We start from the raw sequence: 26,169 nt of genomic DNA on the forward strand, positions 1-26,169 counted from the left end.
TTCAGTGAGGAAATAGTTGGAAGAGAAATTGGAGCTGTTTTATGAGAACGATTGTTGGTGTCAAAGTGGCTATTTTCCTTCACTTTTGGAACAGCATTTATAGAACCGTTACGTTGTTTATTTGTCAATTTATATACAAAGAAAATTGTCAGTCTTGCATTGAGGGAGAATGCGAGACTAGAGTACCAGCTGCTTTATTTAATTTTCAGAATCAACTTTTTTCGAATCAGACTTTCTCGAGTCAAGTTTGTCTGCTTTCTCATTTTCAAATCCTTGTTTGGCTAAGTTTCTCAATTCTTTTCTCGACTGTTCTAATCTTTCCTTTCTAGCTTGAATAATTGCATCCCTTCTTTCCAACTCCTCTATCCACAACTTCTCTCTTTGTTTTGCCTTTTCCCTCAACATCTCTTCTTTGGACTTCTTTTGCTCATGTGTGGCTACTCCAAAAGTCATACCTCCTACAACCAATGCAATTAAAGTTGCTAATTGAAAGCCAATTCTGTACCTAAAGTATCGTTGCGTTTTAATCTTTTCGCCTCTTTTCATTGATCTTGCAGCTAATATCACAGCACCCGCCGTAAGGATGGAACCAATTGGGACAAGTGGTTGCTCTTTGGCCTTTTCTGCCAATTTTCTCATAAAATCCGGCTCACTGTTGGTAGTTAGTATATGGCATTCTCTCTTCAAAGCAATACTACTCAGTCCATTACAGCGACTGCTGAAAATACTGTTAGTCGAACATACTCTTCTTCGCCAAAGCTCATAGATGATGGAAGTCCTGTCGTCATTTTGGAATATTTGGGTATACGTGTCGAAAATAAGTGCTGATGAAGGGAGGGAGCAATGTCTGATAAACCTCAACTGAACCAAAGGGTTTTTTTGTATTGTGACGTTAATCCGATCTGCGCACTCTTCAAAAAAATCGGACGATCTAGGAAAATTGCTTACCTATTTAAACTACTCGTCAGCAGTAACATCATCGAGCTTGAAGAAGAAGAGGTGTTTAGAGTTTACATGGCTCGGAGGTGATTCAGCTGATGGGTTTTAAAGGGAGGAAAACAAATTTCCGTGAGGTCCACTGCTTCAAGCTATTACAGATAACTAGTGAAACTGATTGGAGGGTCAATGCAAGTCTCTACGTTCCCGTGCTTACCCTACAATACGAAATATTGAAATCTATTTTAATTGTCTATTCCTCCAAAATGAACTTCTTGAACTCAGTATAAGCTTTATCCAAGTCATCATTCACTATTATTAAATCATGAGCCCCAGTGTTTGCATACGCAAGTTCACCTTCAGCGGCAGCAATTCTTTTTTCCAAGCTCTCTTTACTCTCGGTACCTCTTCCTTCTAATCGGCTTCTCAACTCTTCAATGGAAGGAGGGCTGATGAAAAGGTATCTTGCATTCAAGTCAGTTTGTTTAACAGACTTAACACCTTGCATATCAATATCCAACAAGCAGATCTTTCCCAGGTCAGCAACATCTTTAACAGCCTTGATAGTGGTTCCATAGTAGTTACCAGAAAATTGTGCCCATTCAATAAACTTTGCTTCGTCGATTAACTTTTTGAACTCTTCAACAGTACAAAAATGATAATCCTTACCATTGACTTCACCTTCTCTTGGTTTTCTAGTAGTGTTTGAAACTGAAAATCCAAATTTATTTGGATACTCAACAAAAAGTCTCTTTAGTAAAGTTGATTTACCCGTACCTGATGGACCGGAAATAACAATTGGTCTAGCTGGAGTTGTGGTGGACATTTTAGCTCGAAGAAGTTGGGACGGGAGGGATATACGACTAATTAGTGAAGCTCTAAATGAAGTGAATACAGCTGTGGCTTGTCGATTTCGTAAGAGAGTAAACATTTTGAAAACTCTTTCGTGGCACATACACAATGAGAAAAAAAATTTGTTTGGTATAAATTTTAAAATGCTTTTGTGACGCGAATAGTGAATTAAGGCTTAAGAATCAACTAATCTTCTTCTATTGTGGATTCTCTGGTACAACACGTGTACATGCTCTTTGACCAGTCTAAGAGAACTGGCACATTGAGTGTAAAGCTTTCATCTCAGCTCTTATTGATTACAAACTAAGGTTGCAGTGTTCACATTGTCTCACGAACTGAAATATCTTTCAAAGAAAAGTATAATGTTTCCAGTTTGTAAATTTGGTAGCCTGATTACCTGATAGTGTCATTAAAAGTTTTAATTACAATGGTCTGGCATTTTTTAAACAAAGCCGAAGTTTGTATATTTTGCTTGGTTTCCATACCAATATTTGTTCATTTCATCGGTAAGTATGGTTATCCGAACATTTTTATGAAATAACCCTTTCCAAATTCAAAGCTTTTTCTAAACCTCATACTATTACTGGAGGTGAAGGAACGTATTTACTTATTTCATTAATGCTAACTGCAATATTCTATCAATTTGGGTGCAAATTGATACCAAGTCGTGTGCTTCTTCTAAATATTAATATTGTGAAAAAAAATATCGAATCCATCCAACCAAATTTGGCTATCAAAATTCAATCACCGTAAGCACTCAATACATCCACGTTTCGATATTTGCCAAAAACAATGTCATCACAAGAACATGAGATCAGGCAAGTTGAACATGCATTGACAACAATGTATTCGAATGCACCACGAGAAGAGAAAGCCACCGCCACTCATTTCTTGGAAAACTTTCAAAAATCTAACGATGCATGGCAAATCACACATCAAATTTTGAGCGATAAGAACAATGGATCAAATGTGCAGTTAAAGCTATTTGCAGCACAGACATTAAGATCTAAAATCATTTACGACTTGTCATCTCAGATCCAGCCGGAGAATTACCAAGCTTTGAAGGAGTCAGTGTTGAACTTAATTAAATTATACAATGGAAGTAATGAAAAATTGATCCGTACCCAATTATCAATCGCTTTATCACAACTTGCATTACAATATTTGGCTTGGAATGACGCGATTAGTGAAATAGTGGCAAACTTGACACTGTCGAGCGATTTACCATTGGTTCTTTTGGAGTTTTTAAAAGTCTTACCCGAAGAATTATCTGATGTGAAGAAGTCACATTTGAGTGATGAAGAGTACAATAAAAGGTCACAAGAGTTGATTACAGACCAAGTGGAGTCAGTTGTGTTGACTTTGAAAAATCTTGCTGAAAGCAACTCCAACAATGATCCTGTTTTAAATGCAGCTATTTTGGATGCTTTGAACAGTTGGATTACTGAATGTCCCATCGATAAAATATTGTCTGTTCACTCTTTGACTTCGTTGGTTTTCCAAAGCTTGTCCAATGATACTACATTTGACAAGGCGATTGAGTGTTTGGTCACCATTGTTCGAGAAACCCGTGATATTGACAACCATGAAATAATAGACGCATTATACCAACAAATATTACAATTGAATAAGTTTATGCATGACAATGCTGATAATTTAGAGGATCCTGAAAAAGTTGATGGATTGACCAGATTGTATGTTGAATGCGGAGAGTCATGGAGTGCTTTGATCGCTAGAAACCCACAACATTTCAAACCATTGGTTGAAATACTATTAAATTGCTGTAAATATGAGGACGATTTGGATATTGTCAAGTACACTTTCCAATTTTGGTACTTGTTGAAACAATTGATTGTTTTACCAAAATTTCAAGAAGCACGCCAGGTCTTTGGTGATTGCTACCTTCAACTAATATCGATTATAATCAAACATTTAACATATCCAATTACGTCGAATGATGACGATCTTTTCAATGGGGACAAAGAACAAGAGGACAAGTTTAAAGAGTTCCGATATGAAATGGGTGATGTGTTGAAAGATTGTTGTGCTGTAGTTGGTGCATCAAAAGCTTTGCAGATTCCATTTACCCAAATACAAACAATCTTGTCCAATTCACAAGGTCACTGGCAATATCTCGAAGCTCCTTTGTTTTCGATGAGAACAATGGCAAAAGAAGTGCCAACAAAGGAGAAAACAATATTGCCAACGATAATGTCGCTCTTGGTACAGCTACCCGAACATCCAAAAATACGATATGCTGCCACATTAGTCTTGGGAAGATATACCGAATGGACGGCAAAGAACCCGGAATTTCTAGAACCCCAGTTGAACTACATCACAAAGGGATTTGAGGTAGACAACAACAATGAGATCTTCATGGCAACTTCGCATGCCCTTATGTACTTTTGTCAAGATTGTTCTGAATTGTTGGTCAACTATCTTGAGCAGTTGTACTTGTTGTACGGACAAGTGAAGGACAAAATCGATTTTGAGTCAAATTATGAGTTGACTGATGGTATTGCACATGTTGTTGCTAAAGTACCGGAAGAAAATTTATACAAAATTTCCGATATGTTCTTAGAGCCATCTTTACAGAAAGTGTCAGAGTTGAATTCTTTAAATGATAATTCTGACGAGGTTAATGCTCAAATTGCTGATCAGTTGGAGATTGTAATCATTTTTCTTCAAGTTTTGAAAGTGGACGAGTTCGAAAAGCCATCTCACCCAGTGGCTTCATTATTTATTGAAAAGATTTGGCCATTGGTGGCTTCCATTTTGCAAAAAAGGGGATCCATTTTAAAGGTTAGCGAGAAATGCATGAAGTTGGTCAAAGTTGCCATCGAATCATTCAGCTCGTACCTTAATTCCGTTCTACCACAAATTGCCGAGATACTACACCAGGGTTACAAACAAACTCAATTTGGTTGTTATCTTTGGGTTTCGGGTGTGGTGATTAGAGTATTTGGAGACGACGAATATTCTTCACAAGAAATAACATCAGCTGCTTACAACTTCGGTCTTGAACAATGCCAATCATTTTTTGAGCACTTCTCCAATAAAGATGAAGACCAACTTAAACAAATTCCCGATGTCATTGAAGACTTTTTCCGTATGTTGAATGATTTGTTGATGTTCTTCCCCTTCAAGTTGATCCCCACCCTTGATTTACTTGTCTCGATTATCAAAACTGCAAAGGTAACTTTAACTGTCATTAACGAGTACAATCCAATCATATCTTGTATCCATTTCCTTATTGACTTGATATCCTGGGGATTACCTCACCCACCTATTTCGTTGTTCGAAAACAGGGATACTACACCGTTGAAGGAGTGCATCAAACAATTTGTAACTGTCAACAACCATGGAGGCGAATTGTTGAAAGTTGTGTTGGATGGACTCATATTCAAGTTTCATAATGATGTACAACAAGACGCGAGTGATTTACTTTTGAAAATCTTGGTGGTTACTCCATCAACAGATTTGGCAATTAATTGGTTACGTGATGTTGTGACAAGTTTGCCCAATGTGCAAAGCAATGAAGTCAATCGGTTAATTGATACTGTATCAGTGGCTATACCTAATAAGGATAACAGAAGAGTTCGTAGTGCTTTGAGGGATTTCATTGGTTGGTATTCAAGAAAGAATGTGTCCCCTCGATCTGAGATATAAGTGAGGCGGTAACCCGAGGATTGCTTATTATTTACAAACTAGTATGTAGATAGAGATAAGTAAATCAAATAGTCATGTTGATAACACTTGCACCCTTGTGACATCCTACTACATAAAATGCTGAGAAGATGCAGGAAAAGATACCCCACTCCACGGATAAACTGCTTTACTATTTTTGTATTAGCAGTTGCATTCGCAGATCATAGCAGCAACCACTGTCAAAATTCTTTATGAGGCGGGTGACAGTGTTTTGATTTGTTTTGGTTTCACTGAGTATCGGCCGCAATTATTCAGACGAGATGTGCAGTTTTTAGGTTTGTGTTGTGCATGTAATATTACACAAGAAACGCCAACTTTTCTATATTTTGTTTATGGGCCAATTAATTCGTATGGGGGGGGGGGGAACTTTATGATTTGAAAAGTTAAGCTCGATTGGTTTGCCAAGGGACTGTACGCTTGGAAAAGTCAATAGAAAATCGTCTGGTGCAGTTTCAGATCTGTCTAGTTGAGTTAATCCGGTGATAAACGTATTTAAAGTAAGATGTTGTGGTGTGCGTTAAGTCTTGGCTCATATAGTTTAGGCCGGGCGTTCCTCATTTAAGAGTAGTTGATTTTGCCATGGCTGTAGTCTAATTACCTTCAGGAAAGAGTTAACAAATCTATTGCGCTTACAATATAATATCTTTGTAGTTGCTTGTGCCTGAAATTTAATGGATCTCTTCTGGGAAAGATCTTTACCGCATTGAGAAAATCTAGAACACTCAAAGCATTGTGGCTTTGATATTGTATGAGTATCACATGATATGTTACGGTACTGAAACATAAGACGAACAATCGGAAGTTCACGAGTGTTGGCAAAACAGACATTGCAATTGCAAGCTCGTGTGATGAAGAAAGCCAAAAATGAAACAATGAGAGCAATTTGTTTCTGGCATTCTGCTCTGTGACGGGAGCGAGAGATACTACATTTTGACGCGATATTATGCCAGCGACTGCGTCAAGAGCCTTGCCCCAAACTGGGCCAGGAAGAGCGTCTTATCTAGCACAAACAAATATTTTTATTGGTCGATTGCGTAGATTCTGGTACAGTAGCGTAATTTTCAGACACGGGTTTATGACACAATATCTGTCAAACTTTTATTTTCTTACCAAATACCCACTTTTACTCAGGGTGGTTTTTTGGTATTTTCAAGCTTGTCATGGGTTTTCTCACTTTAAGCTGGCAAGCCTTAGAGAAAGCCCCAGTGGGTAGCAGGGACAAGGCTCATCTGGCTGTAGGGCTAACCCAGAGTTGATGTTAGTCGTGTATGTCTATATGTTTTGCATTAGTATGCTGATGTCGTCTAATGTTTATAGTTTGATATGTCACAAAGCTGCGGTTGACACTTCAATTCGCGACACGAAAATCTTCACTTTTGTGACATCACAACAAATCATAAACATAAACATAAAACCACAACAAACTGTTACTACCACGAACTAGAGTAACCGCCTGAGATTACACTGTACAGCCACTATGCACCATGAAAATGAAGTCCAAAAATTTGCATATATAAACCCTTGAATCCCATCCATTTGATTACACTTTTTTTTTCTTCTTTTCCTCATCAGATCAGATCATTATCAATCCCAACTACTAGTCTTTCGCTTAAATAACAACTATATTAAAAATGCAATTCTCAACTGTCGCTTTAATTGCTGCCACCGCTGCTATCGTCTCTGCTGACGTCACCCAAACTGTTGAATCAACCACCTTGGCCACCATCACTGACTGTGGTTCAACTGTTTCATCATGCCCAGCTTCCACCATTGCTGAACAATCTTCATCAGCTGCTAACGGAACTGCTCCATCAAACAGCACTACTGCTGAAGTTTCAACTTACGAAGCCGGTGCTGCTAAACAATACGCTGCCGGTGCCGTCGCTTTGGCTGCCGGTGCTTTATTGGCCTTATAAATGTGATTGAAGAAAAACTTACGCTGGTTAAATCTCCCTCTTGGTTAATATTGCCAATGGGTAGAAGGTTTATTTAATTCAATTTTTAGCACGAAAACTGGGTTTTATTACGTATTTTCTTTTTTTATATTTACATAGAGGTCTTTAATGGTTACTACTATACATGTTGAAATTAAGTCTTGTAGATAACAATTTGAAAGAAGATACTTCGGTTCAGCTCTTATCTACGAGTTCAAGCTCCTCATATGAAATTAAAAAACGGCATAAATTATCAATATAAAAGAGGCATATTTAAAATAAATGTATAAAAAACTAACTAATCAACTTTTGAAAGATAGCATCGAATAACTTCAGCAAAATCTAAACGATTAAGCGAAAGACAAATGCTCAAAATAGCAAAGCAATAAAGCAAACCAAAATCAAAATAAAAAAAAGCATATTAAAAGTAATTAATGCAATTTCCAAAAATCAGATTAAAAATAATAAAAATAACTGAAAGTGATAATAACTCTTCAGCTTTTATTCGAAGTCTAAGACCCTCTTTTGCACAAAAGGTCGATATTAATCTAAGCTCCAAGAGGTGGAATAATCTGTCCTGGAGCTTGAACTGGTCCACTCATGGCAGCAGCGGCTGGAACATACTTGAAACCCAAATCTCCCTTCAATTCATGCTCCTTCTTACCAAAAGCATTTTCACTAGATTCCTTCTTGTCAACTGTTTTCCCATGCTCTTTTGAAAACTCTTCATGTTCGTGAGGTCCCTTTTCATGATTTTCTTTACCATGCTCTTCCCTGTCATGTTCTTCCTTTTCATAATGGTTTCTGTCAGGTGTAGTTACATGATTCTCCTTTTCATGGTGTTCCTTTTCATAATGTTCTTTGTAATGACGTTCACCACCATAAAGGTTATCTTTAGAAAAATGATCCTTATCGTTCTGCTTGAAATGTTTATCCAACTCATGCAAATCCTTACCTTGTGAAACCTTGTCATGTTCATAACCAACATCACGACGAGTAAGTTCATGATCAACTTCATGGTAGAAATCCTTGTGGTGTTCTTTTTCCTTTGAAACATCATCCAACTCATGTACGTCCTTACTGTAGTCCGAATCTTCAGTGTGGTCTTCTTGATGGTGATCAACTGCATGCTTATCACGTCCAAAAGCAAAATCATCCTCTTTATGGTGAACTTTTTCATCACGACTCCATGGATCCTCAATACTTTCATGATGATCAACTTCATGATGTTGCTTGACATCTTTGTGGAAATCCTCCTCAAAATGTTCTAATTCATGTCTTTTTCTCTTATGATCAACTTCATGGAAATAGTCAGAGTGGTGGTCCTTTTCTTTGAAAAATTCGTCCAAATCATGGAAATCCTTTTCATAATCAAAATCACTGTGATCCTCCTCGTGATGATTAACCAAGTGTTTGTCATGTTCAACACTGTGATCCTCACTTTGATGTTTATCCTTTTCATGATGTACTGAGTCGCCATCAACAACTTCATGGAAATCATGTTCATGATGTTCAGTAACGTTCTTGTGAAAATCTTCCTCGAAATGTTCAACTTCATGTCTCTTTTTATGTTCGACTTCATGGACATGATCCTTGTGAAGATCCTTTTCAACCAGAACACCATCCAATTCGTGTAAGTTCTTATCATAGTGGGTACCATCTGCATCATCATCTACTTGAGAAAGATCCTTTTCGTGAAAGTCTTTAGTCAACTCATGCTCATCCTTGTGGTGGTGGTCTCTTCCATGACTTCCATCCTTTTCATGTTCATCTTTTTCATAAAGATCCTTTTCTAAACCATGCTTGTTTTTTTCATGAAGATCAACTTTGTGGTGCTCATCACCTTCGTCGTATTGTTCATGAAGATCCAATTCATGCAAATTCTTTTCATTCTTGTGAACCTCTTTTTCATGATGTTCCAACTCATGTCTCTTTTGTTTTTCAGAAACATCTTCATCAACATAGAATTCTTGTTCATGCTTTTCCTTCTTTAATTCCTTGTTATTCTTTTCATGGTGCTCTTCACGCAATTCACCATTTGTGTTCAAATCTTGGTGATGGTTTTCTTTATGATGATCCTTCTTCAGTTCGTGGAAATCTTTTTCCTGAACACTGGAATCTTTCTTGGACTCCTCATGGTAGTCCTTCTCAGAATCGTGGTGCTTACTTTCATAATCATCTTCTTCATGATCCCCATAATGGTTTGCTTCATGATGCGACTTTTCAATATCCTTGTTCTTTTGCTCATGGTGTTCAATTTCGTGATCATGAGTAGCATTACGGACTTTGACATAGTGGTGCTCCTCCTCGTGACCCTTTACAGTTTTGAAATGAGACTTTTCATGGTGATCATGTGGAAATTCTTCATCAGGAAAAGGTCCCAATGGCTGGATACGTGGATCTCTCACGTCTTTTCCGTTTCTTGGTAATGGTTGACTTTCAATCTTCAATTGCTCGACAACTTGTTGGGCGGTCAACGAACCACTTCTAATCAAACCTGGGATAAGTTCTAATACAAAAGCTGCCAAACCTTGTCTAACTTCAGGATTAGTCAAGGTGAATTTGGTAACATCAAGAACAAGACCATGAGTTTTTATAGCAAGGATGATATCATCCCAGGGGATAACATCAGCATTCAATAACTTAATTGTGATATCAGTCAATGCTTCTCTAACAAGATCATCGGTCAAGGACATCTTGATGATATCATTAATCAATCCAGAATGTTTCAATTGTAAAAAAACCTTCAACAACAAATCTTCAACTAAATCATGTTTAGAAACTACGCTTTGAGCGAAAAATTGGGGTTCCAGCCCTCTACGATTGCTCCCTGAAGCAGCAAACTCCTTGTCGTTGAAAAAGCTATCATCGGCACAATCTGAATCATAGCACCATTCAGCACTTGAATCAAAAAAATTGTCTTCTACTTCACGTTTGCCTTTACCAAAGCCTCCATTTTTGCTGTTTCCTGATTTGTAGTTGTTGTTTCCGTTGTCGTAGATGTCATCACAGTCTTCGTCATCAACTTCTCCTGAAGCTTGGTTTTTTCCACCTTTCTTAGATTTTCCTTTTAATCCACCAAGCTTATCCTTCAATCCAGCACCACCCATCTTACTTTTCAATCCTCCTAATTTATCCTTCATTCCAGCACCGCCCATCTTGCCTTTCAAACCACCAAGTTTTCCCTTCAACTTACTTTTGATATCCTTTTTACCACCGTTTTGCTTTCCATCAGTCTTCCCTTCTTCTTCCTGTTCGTCATCGCAGTCTTCATCTTCAAACGTGTCTGGCTTGGTTTCTTCTGACTTTCCATTCTTGTTACCACCAAACCCAAAGTATTTTGAGTCAATGGCAACATCAGAAGCTTCATCACGTTTTTCTTTGCCAGCTTTAACATCGACCAACTTCTTTTCTTCTGGACAGTCTTCATCTTCAACTGGGACTTCAGTCTCAGGACAGTCAATAGTGACAGTGGTTGTTACAGCAGCAACAGATGAAGTGGTTTTCTTACCTTTTGAAAACTTAGCCTTTAAACCGCCCAACTTTCCATTACCATTTCCTCCCTTGTTGAACAACCCTTTCAATTTGGATTTCAAACCGCCCGTTTTACCGGTTGGAGTTGGTTGAGCTGAGGTGGCTGTTGCAGTAGGTTCTTCAGTTTCTGCTTCTCCAGGACATTCTTCTTTGGTTGGTTCAGGTTCAGGAGTAGCGGTGGTAGGAGAAACAGTAGTTGGCGCAGCAGTGGTACCTTTTTTACCTGCCATCATTTTCTTCAATTTGCTCAAGTCTCTCATAGCCAAATGCACTTCCTCACTCTTGGATACTTTTGAGCGGGAACCTTTTTCCTTGTTCCAGTTTTTACCAAGACGATCATTGTCAAGGTCATCACAATCTTCGTCTTGGTTCCAGTCGTGATTCTTACCATGGCCATTGTCATGGTCTTTGCCATTGTGGTGGTCTCTATCAAGATCTTTTTCATTCTTCCAGTCGTGATTTTTGCCATCGCTCTTTCCGTGGTCTCTACCAGAATCGGTTTCATTTTTCCAACCGTGGCCCTTGTCAAAGTGGTGGTCTTTATCATCATGGTCGTTTCTGCCATGATCCTTGTCATGATCCCTATCGTGATCATAATCTTCATCACAATCTTCAGGACGTCCATGTACCTTATTACCACCACGTAATTTGTCACCACCAACAATTCTACCTGAACGAGATGGGCTAGATCTGCTACAATCCACGTCGCGTTCATTCAAGTCACCATTAACTTCAGCACGTTCCCAATATTTAGAATCAGAATGACCTTTATTATATTTAAAGCTAGATCCTTTGCCATTACGGTAGCTCTTGTCCTTGTTGGAACCATCCTTCTTGTATCCGTTCTCAGATTTGAACCCAGATTTCTTCTTTCCCTGATTGATATCTCTGTTGTCATATTCGTCATTTTCACAATCATCCTCATCATATTCGGAATTATCATCGTCATCGTAATCGTCTTCATCATCTTCATGCTTTCCTTTACCAAACTTACTCTTCCAACCACCGTTACCACCTTTTCCCCCTTTACCCTTCTTGAAAATACCCTTCAATTTATCAAGCTTAATCAAATTGCTGAAATCTTCAACATCTGCAGATTCAACATTTCTTTTCGAAATTCCAATTGATTCTTGAGCATCACCATCAACAACACTGATAGCAACAGATTCTTCAGCATCTTTGCCATGGATATTCTTAATTTGATCCAACATGGCCAAAATATCCTTCAAAATGTTAATCTTTTCCATAGTCAAATCTTTACCAACACTTAACAATTGCCAAAACATATCACCAAATCCTCCTGATTTAAACTTGGCAGTAAAAGTAGGATCGGAACCTTCATCAACAAAAATGTTGGCCAAGCTACCCAATCCCAAATCAGATTCATCAACATGAGCACCATCTTCGTTATCAGAATCATCTTTAAACTTAGCCTTCATGGCATAATCAGCTTGATGCTCAACACTCCATTCATTGGATGGCTCACCTTGATCAGAAGCAGAATTGGCAGACTTAAATGGCATTCTCAATCTCATAGCCTTGTGTTGTTTAAATCCAAGTCTATGGTTAGCCTTCTTTGGACCATCATTGCCATTCGCATTTTGCGGGGTTCTGATTGCCAACGAATTGGCAACCGCAGCAACAAGTAACAAGTTGCAAACCTTCATTTACCTGAATTGAACTCTAATTGAATGCGGTCAGGGCTTGGTGGGTGGAGTAACGTGAAAAATGAAAGCAACATCATGAACTCTAGGATAATTGACCATCCTTTTATAGACAACTTCCATCCAACCCCTTCTGCATAGAGTGGAAGGGAGGTCACTTTCCTTATCTGGATACTATAGCTTCCAATTGATCCATGTGTCTGTTGGATAATTCTTGAACTTTAGCTTGGCTTTCGGTTAACTTAGCTAACCATAATTGTTCAAAGGGTGTGTTTGGGTGTTGACTCGTTGTAGTAAAAGTATTCACGTACAAGAAAAAATCACGGCAAATTTTATCGTTCATCAGCACCTCGCTTAATTAGATGAAAGGAGTGTTAGTTTGTGCCAAATTATATTTAGGACATTGTCTATTTCGGTATTGGAATGTAGTATATCTCTTGTCTTAAGTTGTGATTTTTTTGTAATGCTTTCCCCATTTTAATTCGGTGGTGTTTGAGGAAATTTGATTTTTTTGCGACACACTTTTCATAAAGAATAAGAAAAACCCCATTTTCGAAAGATATTGGCTACATTAACACATTCGACAACTTAATTTTCTAAAAGGGAGTGTCTACCTAAAAGAGACGTAAAGCTAAACACGCTAATTTGGTTTAAATCTCGGTCCCTTCGGAACTAAATAATGCAACGTGAATTAAAAATTAGAATTAGTCAACGACTCTTATGTAATTAAAAGTAAAAGCCAAAAACACTAGCTAATAGGTCTATTAATGTATCTTGGAATCCTCCATCTCGATGTAAAGCAACAACGCCAAAAAAATTTAGCCAAAGAAACACCGAAATGTTTCTCACGCCCTCGAACTTCCTGAAACTAATTGATAATCCTGAACATTCCTCCTATTCGCTCTTCTTTTCGTAAACAACAGTTTGAGTGAGCGCAAGCTCCACTTACTATTTCCTCTTTTCTGAGCTTGAAATTCTTGCGCAGTTCCATTCTTCAAATCAAAATCATCTTCATTCACAGCCATTTCCAAATCAAATTTATCCACCGGATCAATTTTGGGAGCTTTGTACAATTTCAACAAGAGGGAATTCATAACCACACTTAGCGAACTAACCATCATGGCTATACTTGCAGCCACAGGAGGTAACATTAAATTCAAAGGCAAGAAACATCCCATTGCAAAAGGTAACATAAAGATATTGTAAATGACGGCCCAAACAAAATTCATTTTAATTCTTTGAAATGTAGTGGTTGATATTTTTAGGGCATTGATGACTCCATACAAGTCTGTTTGTTGACGTCTTTGACCCCCAATAAGGACAATGTCAGCACTTTCGATGGCAATGTCGGTTCCTGAACTTATAGCCATTCCAATATCAGCTTTGGCTAATGCTGGAGCATCATTGATTCCATCTCCAATGAATGCGATACTGGCACTAGGTCCGAATTTGGATTTTAAATCTGATATAACTTTGTCCTTGTGTATTGGGGATACTTCGTAGTAAATGTTTTGTTCGGAAATTCCAACCTCTTTACCAATTTTCAAAGCAGCCCCTTTATTGTCTCCAGTCACCATACCAATAATGTAACCTTCAGATTCCTTCAAATAGTTTATAACTTCACGTGAACCTTCCTTTAATGAATCCGATAATTCAATGAATCCAGAGAAGGCTCCATTAATAATCACAAAGGTTACTGTATTTATGGGGCTAAAATCCTCATTGTCAATTTCTTGCAACAATTGAGGGAATTTCTCCTTTACCAAGTTGTGATTTCCAACATGGACGTTGTAATCTACTGATCCCAAGGTTACATTTGCTTCAATACCAGCTCCAAGCAATATATTGACGGCTTTAATCAGCGTGTCAAATGAATCATCTTCAAAGCTTAATCCACAATAGGATCTAGCCAGTTTTGTCAATGCTTTTCCGACTGGATGTTCAGAGTTACACTCCACTGAACCAATCAATTTCCACCAATCAGAAACAGAAAGCTCGAAAAAATCTTGATCGAGTACTGGTTTTGATCTAACTATTGACATTTCTCCGGTTGTTAATGTACCAGTCTTGTCGAACAAGATAATATTCACCGAAGTTGTCTTTTCCAAGATATCTGCTCCCTTGATCAAGACACCATTCAAGGCTCCAACACCAGTACCCACCATAACTGCAGTTGGTGCTGCCAACCCCAAAGCACATGGACAAGCAACAACAATAACTGAAATTGCCAATTGTAAACAAACAAAAAATTTACCATTTTCATTTTGACGGAAAATCATTGGCAAACCATCAATATGCATTGTAAAACAAATGACTGCCCATACGGTAAATGTCACAACTGCCAACATAATAACCGACGGAACAAATCTAGCAGCAACATAATCAGAAAATCTTTGCACTGGTGCCTTGTTCACTTGTGAGTCTTTAACTAAATTGATGATTTGCTGCAATTGTGATTTTCTGCCAGTTTTGGTGACTCTAATGTGAATTAAATGAGGTCCATTGATTGACCCACCAATTACTGAATCTGCATTTTTTTTGTGGATGGGTAATGGTTCACCAGTGATTAAACTTTCATCGATTTCTGATTCACCGAAAACAATAACTCCATCGGCGGGGACTTTACCACCAGGCAATACAATTTCAATGTCATTGGGTTGTACCAAATCAATACTAATTGTTCTGGTTTGATAATCCTGTTGAAGTTGATCTTCTTTCGTTTCACCCTCTTTCAAATATTGACTTGGATTGTTGATGATTGTACAAGTGGAAGGAGTCAAAGACAACAAACTTGACAATGCTGAGGATGTTGCCCCCTTGGCTTTGTTTTCCAATAATTTACCAAATGATACAAACGTAATCAACATTACAAGGGTGTCAAACAAAACTTTTGGTGGGTTCTCTGTATTACCCTGCCATACACTTATCACAATTGACACAATGGAGAAAATATACGTCACCATGGTTGAAATTGATACCAAAACATCCATTGATGCACCTTTAAAGTTGTTTCTGACAAATGAAGTAAATTTACGTAAGAATTTTGCCCCCAATCGAAATTGGACATAAGTAGCAAGAACGGTTTCAAGTAATGTAACTAGGAACAACCCAGGGAACAACATTGTATTCTTCCATATACTTGTTCTTTCAGTATGGACAAGAATTATTATTGGAATACCAAATATTAGGCTTTGAATAACGATATTTGACCAGTACTTGATGTCTTTTATCTTGGATAATAATTTGAGTTGAGTGGCAGAGGACTGGTCTAATGAGTTGACAACAACGAAAGTGACTTCGTTTTCCAATGTGTCAAGACCATCGACGATATCTCGTATACCTATGGATGCTGGATCATAGGATATGATTAATTCGTTGCCGACACCAAGAGCCATATCTTCAATTGATGTCCTTGGCAGTACTGTTAAGTCCTCAGCAACTCCCTCCTCTTGACTCTGCAAGGAAATATCAAACGATTTTATTCCCGGAACACTCTGTAGATATGCTTCAAGATTGTATTTGAAACCTACTAAATCAATATCAGGATGTAGTCCCATAATTTTCAAACACGTTTCCTCATCCTCTTCCGTCCCTTCGGTTCCAGTTCCGTTTCGTCCATCATTACTATCCCCAGATACATCAGTTGTTCGTACATGGGTTACATCAAATCCACAATCTTCTATTGCCTCTTTCAATTGATCCGATGTTACTGCAGAGCCATGCTTGACCAAGGCTTCCTCAGTAATCAACGACACGGAAACATACGACACACCAGTGATATTCTCCAATGCTTCGGTGATACTTGCAGAACATGCACCACAGGTCATCCCTACTATTCCGAGTACAGTTTGCTTCAAATCCGATTGTGTGGCTGGGCTGGGTTTAAGAATCGATTTTCTTTGTAACTGGGCATCGAATCCACAGTCTTCAATGACAGTGACTATATTCTGTGGATCATAGTCTATTGAATGCGTAATCAATCCATCTTCCGTGACTAATGAAATCGATGCCTTCTGAATACCATCTTGTTTTTCCAATGCTTCGGTGATACTTGCAGAACATGCACCACAAGTCATACCTTGAATTGATACAAGTGAATGTGTTGTAGGTTCCGTTGAGGATGATGTCATTGTGATGGCTCAGGGCTCGTAGATCTAATGTTGACGGTGAATGTAGAATTTAATCTATTATAATCCGATCGGTAAATCTTTATTTTTTTCTTTTTTGTGAGTGATCGTAATATCCTATGAGAAAGTAAAAATTAGAGATAAACCAATGTGTTGCTTTTTGACTAGTAGGATAATCTTGTACTAAGGTTCAAAAGTGAAATCCAGTTGAAGATTAAAGTTCCTTCTGAAATGAAGTCCTTTGGTAATCTTTTTAAACAATAACGAATTTCGGATTTAAAGAAATTTAAATTTCTAAATTTATTATTAAATGCAGAAGAATCAAAAAAATTAATTGTTTTTTTAATCCTTTCTTGACAGAATGTTAAGGAAGATCACGAGATACATATATATATACATACATATAACATATACCAATGGGAAAACCGTATTAACTTTTATTTAAGGCTACTGCGAGGTCTCTAAGGTTATATGCTAATTACCAGGATGTAAAAGCCCACATGTTGTTTATGCTGTGATGAATACTATGCTAATTATATTACACAAACCTTGAAACATCACTTTCTTTCTGAACAAATGTACACTACCTAATTGTTAATTTAATCTTTTCCATCAGTAACAATATAACAATATCACGCAGTTTACACAATTCCTATTGGTTGAAAATTCATCAACAATCAAACCAAACCACACTATTGAGAATATACTTTATTGTTTCATATACATTGTGTCTATGTGTAACGTTTATACTTTCAACATAAGCCGATTTTTTATATTAAACTTTTTTAACCAATACAAAGACAATAAAAGGGAACTTATTGTTCAAAGATGAGCCGTTACTTTCACAAGTAATGTTAAACTCCATAACCTCTCAGATTGGTTCATGTCCAAGAAAAAAAGCACACCACCACCAGAATAAGTACCTGGGGATCAAACCTTAGCAAGAAGCCAATGATCTTACTTTGACACATTTCATCTAATCAAAGCTAAACTCTTTTTGCGCTGACCTTGATGAACTTCGTGCTTCTGTGTCGCGACATTCAGCAGGTGAGTTTTTGACATTATGAATGTTTAGACCCCCAATTACTAATGTAAAGTTAAGCCCCCACTTTATGAGTCGACATACTCGCTTTTTTGTTGGTAACGAGATACTCTGAATCTAACTAACACCTCACTACTTATCCCCTGTCAATGGTTAAGAGAGTGCTCGCTGCGTTACAAGTTGGGTCAGAAAAGACTACCAAAGAAACGCTTGATAAGATCTTGAGTTATGAACAAGAATTAAAACAAGCTAATGTCGATTTATTAGTCATACCAGAAGCTACATTAGGTGGGTATCCCAAGGGCTCTACGTTTGGTTCTCATTTGGGATACAGATTACCATCAGGTCGAGAAGAATTCCTCAACTATTTCAAACAATCAATCACCATACCTGGTCCAGAAACGCAAATTTTGGAAACTTTCTCCACTCAGATCAACGCTACAATTGCTATTGGAGTAATTGAAAATGGAGGGTCAACATTGTATTGCACCATAGTTTACATTGACCCTAAATTGGGCTACGTTGGAAAACATCGTAAATTAATGCCCACTGCCAGTGAACGATTAGTTTGGGGTCAAGGTGACGGGTCGACCATTCCAGTTATTGAAAGTAAGATAGGTAGGATTGGTGGTGCTATATGTTGGGAAAACTATATGCCATTATTACGACAATGTTACTACTCCAAGGGAATTGATGTATGGGTAGCACCCACTGTTGATATGAGAGAAATTTGGCGGTGTTCAATGAGAACTTTTGCTTATGAAGGGAGAAATTTTTTGGTTAGTGCTGTACAATTCCAACCAGCATTGGCTAACGAAGAGGATACCCCGGCAGGATGGCCCAAAGGCGAGAATTTGATAAACGGAGGTAGTGTAATTATTAATCCAATGGGTGATGTGATTGCTGGTCCATTGATTGGTAAAGAAGGTTTGTTGACTGCTGAGATTGAAACTGATGATACTATTAGAGCTAGATTTGATTTGGATCCTGCAGGACATTATTTTAGAGGTGATGTTTTCAAGTTAATTGTTGATGAAACATCGAGTGACGTTGAATTTGTCAATGACAAGAGTTGATTTAATACTTACTATGATAACTAGGATAACTTTAAAAAATTGACATTGGGTTTTTGCATGTATACTCCATAGTGTAGTACATGTCTATGACATTTAATCTACAATTTCATCCTTTGTGGTTGGTGCACCAACCTTGCCTTTCTCCCCTTTTTTCTTACTCTTGGCTAATCTTTGACTAGTAGTCATGCCATGATACTTGTGTGATAAATGTTTGTAAGCTTGCTTTGTGTCTAATGCTTTACCTTCATCATCTTTATAATTCAATTCCACCTTAGGATTGTAAGTTGCATACTTGTCGTCATTATTATCACCCGATGTGACTGTGTTCATATTGGCCATTGTTTTTCGAATCAGCCCATTTTTATGCCCATTACTTTGATTGAATCTCTTATTCTTTGTAGCTTCAACAATGATACCCTTTTCAGCCAATCGTTTATCCAATTCCGTTTCGAAAAATTTCTCTCGATCAACTTTTGATAATTTCATATAATGTTTATCCTTGCCTAGTTTATCACGAAGTATTCTTTCTTCGATATCAATTTTCAATTTCAAAAGTTCAGTTTGTTTCGAAAGTTCTTCACGAGTAGAGCTTGATGAGTTGTTAGTTTGTTGTTGCAAACTGTTATCATTGGATCTTGATTTTAAGAATTTTAAGGTATCAGCTAATCCTGTGTTGAATTTAGGACGAATATCTTCATTGGTTTTCTTTGGTAACTGAGGTCTCTTTTGAGAACTATCGTTGGTCGAGTTCTCTTTCAATTCTTTTCGCACTACCTCCATCGTAGTACCATTTCCATTAACTTGCGCTGTTAAGGTATTACCATCATCGCAATGTCCGTCTTTCTCATTAACAATTGTCTCAGCCGCATCGAAAATGTCATCATCTGTGGCATCTTGTTCGTGCGTATTTTCACCTAGGATATTCCCCTCCAAATTATTCAAAAACCCAACGGTATCAAGATCTTCTACATTTTCAAAATTTTCTGATGGAGTCAGATACTGACGTCTCATTGATTCTTCTTCCAATTTCCTCTCCATAGCTACCTTCCTATTTCGTACAATTTCAAGAGCAATCTCCTCCGGAGTCATCTTTTGTTTTGCTTGCTGTTGTTGTTTCTGCTTGTGTGAAATGGATACAAAATTATCTTGTAAGTAGTCATAGTCCGAATCGTCAATATTCGGTAACTGCTCAAAATCATCAACTTTAACTCTTGTTGATGTGCCAGCTTTTGTGCTATCTAGCGGTTTCCTTTTCTTTAATTTTTTTATCTTGATTTGTGGTTGTGAACCTGTGTTTTCTTCAGGTGATTCCTCCAAGTCGTCAAAAAAGTTGCTAAATTTTGTTGTATTTTGAGGCACTGATTCTGCCTTGTTTGACCCAGACTCTGAGTTCTTTAAGCTGATGCTGGAGTTTTTGATGATGACCGACTTTTTGGCCACCACTTCACCCAAATTATCTCCTCCCATGTCATCATCGTTTCGTTTATAATGCCGTCCATTGAACTTGATCATCTCTGCTTCCCTTCTCTCATTCAAATTCTTCTGAACTTTTGCATTGGCAGCTAACTCTTCATTAACAAGGATATCGCCCTCGTCATCATCGTCATCATCTTTTAATAATTCTGTGTCCTGTAGTGTTAAGATGTCATTATTTCGTAAATTTTGCAATTCTTGTGCACTATGTCCAATATGAGCATTTATCAAATCGGACTGTTTCTTGCTGGGAACTTTATCAATCTTTTGTTTCTTGGTGGATTGAGTTTTACCAATATTCAGTAGCCAATTATCAGTATCTATTTCATCATCCTCACCCCCGTCTCCTTGTGTTGTCTTTAACAATTTCCGTTTCTCTGAAGCTACTTTAGCTTTGGCAAGTTTCTGAGATAGTAGTTCATCATCCATTTTCTTGCTCGGCTTAAAGTCAATAGTCTTTGGCTTTGCTGATGAGGGCTCTATGGGGATAGGTTTTAACCCTAATGAAAGTCGTAGTTTATTGGTTTCCTCAAGTGATAACTCAATGACATTGTTGTGTGAAATCGATTTTTCTTCTATTGGCCGTAATTCTAGCTGCGTTCGTATCTTATTTGTCTCTTCTAAACTCAATGAGATTTCTTGTGGCATGTTTGGTGTTGCTCTTTGGTGTGTCTGTTGAGTGATGTAGATGTCTTAGCCTGATGTTTTTACACGATGCCAAATTCCTTTTCTTTAGAACACAAAAGTCATTAGTGGATTTGTTTACCTTTTTTCCAAAAGAATTTGGAGATTACATCAAAAGAATACAAGAGGGCACCAATCTACCACCTTAACCATCTTCTATATGTCCCAAAGGACTCTACTAAAATGAGTGACAGACTAAATAGCAGAAATAATTCAATATTAACGACACTGCCCCCGGCGCAATCACTACTGCCTCATGATTTCCAACTCAAAATTAAACGAATAATAGGCACTTCTGCAGCAGACAAACAACAAATATCAATACAAGACAATCTAGTAGCATACACAGCAAGCGGTGGGGTAGTTGTTTGTAAGATTGATAAAGAAACCAATTCAGTTGTTAGTCAGAGATTCTTTTGTGCCAATTCAAACGAGTCCAAATTGCAGCTGTTGCAACTGGGTGTTTCCTCAGCCAATGCTTACCTAAACATGATCAAAACTGATTGTACACTGGAGGAAGTTATTCGAGATGAATATGGGTATCCAATTACCAGTCAACCTATCGAAATGTACGGAAATTCGTTTCCACCAAATGAATTTGACGACAATTTCAATAACAATGTTTGTCCAAGTCCCGGTATCAATAACCAGTCATCACCATCGAAACTAAAGGATAAAGTAAGATCTATCAAATGCATAACACTCTCCCCAAATAAACGTTTATTGGCAATTGGAGAATCGGGTTATCAACCACGAATCCTAATATTTTCACTCGCTTCAAATTCACAACAAAGCCCCATCATGGCTATTTATGAACACACATTTGGCATCAATAACTTGGTGTTTTCACCTGACTCAAGATTGCTATGCTCGTTAGGAGTCGTTAATGATGGATGCATAAATGTGTGGAAATTGGGCTCGAATCATATTCAATTACAAGCAAGTAATCGATGTTCAAATATAATTCATAAAGTGATTTGGCATGAGAATACAATTGTCACTATCGGACTACGGTTCATTAAGTTATGGAAATTCGACAGTGGGAATACCAATAAACCTGTCGTTTTGAAAGGAAGAAATGCTCATTTGGGTAATTTCATGAATTCGATTTTTATCGATATGACTTTGATAAACGAGGATGAACTTGTTTTAATTGCTAATGGTAATCAATTGTTATTGCTAAAGTTGAATTTCGACCCGCCAAAGCTAGTTGCTTTGAAAACTCCGGATTATGGATTTTGTTCAATAGCTGCTGATCTTCAAGACGAATTGATTTGGTTGGGAGATCTGAATACAAATTTAGAAAGTTTCAACATTGCAGATCTAACTCCAATCGAGGTGAATAATGTGAGACCAGCATCTTCTCCTCCTTCGATAGGATCTAATAGCTTACAGCAGCAATTATCTGGAGTGTTTGGAATGGAGACTAGTCAAGCACCTAGTAGCACAATCGTTCAACTATCAAACTTTTCACGAGATTACCTTCTATATTCAACAAAGAATGAGGAGATCATGCTTTGGAACAAAGAATCAGGTAGAAACCAACCACTAGCTACATCTATTATACGACAAATCAGTGGTGTCAAGAAAAGCAATGAAAAAGAGTATCTAGTGTTTTCCAAAACTGGTACGGTGGAACAGTTTCATCCAAACTCTTGTGAATTGACCGAAATATTTCAGTTCAAAGCACCAGAGACCGAAGTTGTTGCTGATTGTCTCACTGCACTAGAGAAAGTGGGTAACTTGTTCATTTTGGGCTACAAATTTGGATCATTGTTCATTGTGGAACAGAATGAAGTACTATTCACCATAAAAGCTCATTCGTCAACAATCAATGAAATTGTATATTTCACACATGATACATATGATTTAATATGCAGTATCTCAAGAGATCGAATGATACAAATATTTGCTAAAGTAGACTCGAAATGGGATTTACTACAAACTATACCTGTACATAATGGAAACTTACTCAAGGCGATATACCATAATGGGTTTTTATACGTTTGTTCAACTGATAGAACTATATCCATACATTCTATCGCAACTGATCCTAGTTTAATGATGACAAAGGTGAAATCTTTAACATTGAAATCAACACCAATTACAATGTCAATTTTTGATCATGATTTAGTGGTTTCAACAAGTGATAAGCAATTGCTTGTATTTGACTTGGAAAACAACTGTGAATTTAAACGATCAATGAAGTTGATTAATGACAAATTAAATGAAAGTTTACAAGTGGAAATGATGGAGAGGTTCCATAATTTGTTGATTGTTTGGTCTTCGGATAAGTCGATCAGAGGGTTCGATTATGTCACTGGTAAAGCAGTGGGTGTAAGTTGGGGTCATCTGGATTCATTACTTGGCTTTTTCCTTATACAAACTGATACTGATGATGGGGATGAAGACACAGAGCTTGTGACTATTGGTAATGATGGATGCTTATTTTCGTGGCGTGTAACTGTATCTTCAACAGTGAGAACAGTGTCAAATGAAGAGAATGGAAAGATGTTTGATGAAGTAGTTGGTTATCTGCCATCACCAGTACATACAAAAGTTGCCAGAAAGATATTACCAACAGTGCCCAACTCTGCAGTTCCATCAAATGTAATATCTTCCTCTTCACCACCAAAGAAGGAGAAACTTATTGACAAATTGGAACAAGCAGCGACTGGACTTAGACCAAAAGTTGCGTTATCAACATCATCATCATCTTCTTCCCCCATTCCTCAATCACCAACTCGGAAATTAACTGCTGCTACATTAAAAAGAATCGAATCTCGCAATGGCAGGAAAGAAGAAACTGGTGGTAATAGTCCTTGTGCTTCACCAAAATCATACATGTCACCAACACGATCAAAATCGGTTTCTCCAATTAGACCACTGGTGAAGTCTCGTCCATCATCTCCAACGCGTTCATTAACCACAGCCAACAAAAGACAAAGCCAAAGACAAAGCCAAAGCCAAAGCCAAAGCCAAAGCCAAGCTGTCAATGGTGGAGGATTGTTATCCAAGTTGAACGAACCGTTGGTGAATTCGTCAAGTTCACCACCCAAACGACTCTTGTCGTCTAGTAGAGCCACCCTGGACCCATTTGTCAGAGATAAACAACAAATCCTGCCATTTGATTCATCCGTATCATCCACGTTTGATTTGAAAACGGATGAGAATGTTTCACAAGCACCCACCATTCCATTAGTGGAAAAGTGCATGGACCAATTTAATGAATTAATTAGTCGGGTTGAAGAACTACAAGATCACGAAAGGGCTACATTACTCAGTAAAATCAACGAAGTTCGGTATATATTAGATGATGATTCTAATGCTATGCTATTACGCAATCAAGATGACCTTTTGAACAAGTATAGTGATAAATTGGTTGAATTAGTTGAAGCTAAACTTTCAGGATCGTCAATAAGTGAATGAGTAAACAACAATGAAGAAATGTAGGAGTTGAAAGTTTTTCCACAAGTGGGGGAAGGGTAGTGGTGGCTATTGTAGTAGTGTTGTAGATTTGTAGGTGTGTGTATATATATACAAAGAATGTAGAATGAGATTTATGCCTTTATGATGAGTGAGGAATGGTTTTATCGTGGTTTTATAGTGGCAGATTCAATAGGGTCACCATCTTTAGATTGATCGGCTTGTTTCCAAGGATTGGTATCCTCAGCAGCCAGTTGTGATTCTTGAGCCTCTTCAGCTATCTTTGGCGCATTTTCCATTTCAGCCCTTTGTAACTCATGTTGTAATTTAATCCTGTTTTCTTCGTCTAATCTCAACTTCTCCAATTGCCATTTCTCATCTGCCTGTTTTGCCAATATTTTCAATCGTTGTTGTCGTAATTGATCTTGCACAAGTTCTTCTAAAGTTGGCGCATCAAATCTTGTTCTTCTTAACCATTGGAGCCATTGGGGAGGTATTGTCTTGAAATAATCAACTTTGAAGATTTCTTGTTTGAAAGGTTCTAGTTTACGACGTAAACGTGACACATTGCCATCAATTGTGAATTCCCAATAGGTGTTGCCATAGAGATCGTAACCAATAAAGAATTTGCGACGGAAAGGGATGTCTCTTCTTGCTTGCCATTTGTGTAGTAGTCTTTTCCAAGCTGGGTATTTTTGCTTGATTACATCCATTGCAGAAGAAGGATTTTGGGGATTCAAAAAGTCTTTATTTGAAGTGCTTATGATATATATATATATACATATATATATGATGTATGTAGTTAATTGTTGGTGATGTGAGGTTATTTTTGTTTATTATTTTTATTTTTTATTTTTCGATGATGGTGATTGATCAAACATCATCACCAAAAATACTCCGGAATTGGAATCTATCACAAGATCAAACTTTCATTGCTAACCAAAGGTGCAATGAGTCGAAAGAAAAGTAGCTCAGTCACTCAATTGAACAATGTACTACCAATACCTATAGAATTAAATGCTGGAGAAGACTTACAAACACATCAACATAACCACCAAAGTCACATAACTGATGTACGAGTAGGAGAACATCACTTAGTTCAAGGAAATACAACAGCCACAAATAGCTCAACAAGTGGACAAGGCCGATATATTGTATGGCAGATTAAAATCACCATCAACGATCTAGATTATTCCTCAATTGTGTTGTATAAACGATACCTGGAATTATTACAATTATATAATGATTTACGACAATATTATAAAGGACAACAAGATATAGTAATACCCAAGCCACCGCCTAAAAACAGTTTTAGTTTTGAACGACTAGTGATGAGTTCAAGTTGGTTGGAAGATAGAAGAAAAGGATTACAATGGTTTTTGAGTAGTGTTTTGTTGGATCCAGTTTTACAAAACGGACCAATTGTTAAGCAGTTTGTATTAGATAGTAAAGGATAAAGGCTGATAAGATATAGCAATAGTGTAGTTTGTAAACGGAAGTTGTACAACTTAAGTAACCAAAAGAAGAAGAAGAAGAAGAAGAAGAAGAGGAAGAAGAGTATAGAGCGTGCGTTTGTATTTTATCTGTGAAGATGGATTAGATAAGGAAATTACGACAATGTAATATGTGTACATGTGTATATGTATATGTGTATATGTATGCTCTTATTTAACCTCGGTTAAATAAAAGGTAAAGTAGTGTTTCTGTAGGTGT

General features: G+C 37.4%; 11 protein-coding genes across 11 annotated transcripts; 5 read left to right on the plus strand and 6 right to left on the minus strand. All coding sequences in view use genetic code 12, as the record gives it.

The window, feature by feature from the left end:
• Positions 1-198: 198 nt before the first annotated feature.
• Positions 199-788, minus strand: CORT_0E05210 (hypothetical protein; the record flags this gene model as incomplete). The annotated part of the gene is made up of 2 exons (XM_003870187.1): positions 199-652; positions 745-788. 2 exons carry the CDS (start codon positions 786-788, stop codon positions 199-201), a joined length of 498 nt encoding a protein of 165 aa, XP_003870236.1.
• A 401-nt stretch (positions 789-1,189) lies between these two features.
• CORT_0E05220 (Guk1 guanylate kinase) lies at positions 1,190-1,891 on the minus strand (the record flags this gene model as incomplete). Its single annotated transcript, XM_003870188.1, has 1 exon — positions 1,190-1,891. One exon carries the CDS (start codon positions 1,889-1,891, stop codon positions 1,190-1,192), a length of 702 nt encoding a protein of 233 aa, XP_003870237.1.
• A 689-nt stretch (positions 1,892-2,580) lies between these two features.
• On the plus strand, positions 2,581-5,457 carry CORT_0E05230 (Mtr10 importin; the record flags this gene model as incomplete). The annotated part of the gene is made up of 1 exon (XM_003870189.1): positions 2,581-5,457. The coding sequence occupies one exon, from the start codon at positions 2,581-2,583 to the stop codon at positions 5,455-5,457; it is 2,877 nt and encodes a 958-aa protein (XP_003870238.1).
• Positions 5,458-7,127: 1,670 nt separating this feature from the next.
• Positions 7,128-7,412, plus strand: CORT_0E05240 (hypothetical protein; the record flags this gene model as incomplete). The annotated part of the gene is made up of 1 exon (XM_003870190.1): positions 7,128-7,412. One exon carries the CDS (start codon positions 7,128-7,130, stop codon positions 7,410-7,412), a length of 285 nt encoding a protein of 94 aa, XP_003870239.1.
• A 566-nt stretch (positions 7,413-7,978) lies between these two features.
• On the minus strand, positions 7,979-12,631 carry CORT_0E05250 (hypothetical protein; the record flags this gene model as incomplete). The annotated part of the gene is made up of 1 exon (XM_003870191.1): positions 7,979-12,631. The coding sequence occupies one exon, from the start codon at positions 12,629-12,631 to the stop codon at positions 7,979-7,981; it is 4,653 nt and encodes a 1,550-aa protein (XP_003870240.1).
• Positions 12,632-13,473: 842 nt separating this feature from the next.
• Positions 13,474-16,758, minus strand: CORT_0E05260 (Ccc2 copper-transporting P-type ATPase of Golgi; the record flags this gene model as incomplete). Its single annotated transcript, XM_003870192.1, has 1 exon — positions 13,474-16,758. One exon carries the CDS (start codon positions 16,756-16,758, stop codon positions 13,474-13,476), a length of 3,285 nt encoding a protein of 1,094 aa, XP_003870241.1.
• Positions 16,759-17,946: 1,188 nt separating this feature from the next.
• CORT_0E05270 (hypothetical protein) lies at positions 17,947-18,873 on the plus strand (the record flags this gene model as incomplete). Its single annotated transcript, XM_003870193.1, has 1 exon — positions 17,947-18,873. The coding sequence occupies one exon, from the start codon at positions 17,947-17,949 to the stop codon at positions 18,871-18,873; it is 927 nt and encodes a 308-aa protein (XP_003870242.1).
• Positions 18,874-18,966: 93 nt separating this feature from the next.
• Positions 18,967-20,994, minus strand: CORT_0E05280 (hypothetical protein; the record flags this gene model as incomplete). The annotated part of the gene is made up of 1 exon (XM_003870194.1): positions 18,967-20,994. One exon carries the CDS (start codon positions 20,992-20,994, stop codon positions 18,967-18,969), a length of 2,028 nt encoding a protein of 675 aa, XP_003870243.1.
• Positions 20,995-21,213: 219 nt separating this feature from the next.
• Positions 21,214-24,459, plus strand: CORT_0E05290 (hypothetical protein; the record flags this gene model as incomplete). The annotated part of the gene is made up of 1 exon (XM_003870195.1): positions 21,214-24,459. The coding sequence occupies one exon, from the start codon at positions 21,214-21,216 to the stop codon at positions 24,457-24,459; it is 3,246 nt and encodes a 1,081-aa protein (XP_003870244.1).
• A 161-nt stretch (positions 24,460-24,620) lies between these two features.
• CORT_0E05300 (hypothetical protein) lies at positions 24,621-25,169 on the minus strand (the record flags this gene model as incomplete). Its single annotated transcript, XM_003870196.1, has 1 exon — positions 24,621-25,169. One exon carries the CDS (start codon positions 25,167-25,169, stop codon positions 24,621-24,623), a length of 549 nt encoding a protein of 182 aa, XP_003870245.1.
• Positions 25,170-25,406: 237 nt separating this feature from the next.
• On the plus strand, positions 25,407-25,913 carry CORT_0E05310 (Ypt35 protein; the record flags this gene model as incomplete). The annotated part of the gene is made up of 1 exon (XM_003870197.1): positions 25,407-25,913. One exon carries the CDS (start codon positions 25,407-25,409, stop codon positions 25,911-25,913), a length of 507 nt encoding a protein of 168 aa, XP_003870246.1.
• Between the last annotated feature and the right edge of the window lie 256 nt (positions 25,914-26,169).

This window comes from Candida orthopsilosis, assembly GCF_000315875.1.
Source record: "Candida orthopsilosis Co 90-125, chromosome 5 draft sequence".
Classification (NCBI taxonomy): domain Eukaryota; kingdom Fungi; phylum Ascomycota; class Pichiomycetes; order Serinales; family Debaryomycetaceae; genus Lodderomyces; species Lodderomyces orthopsilosis.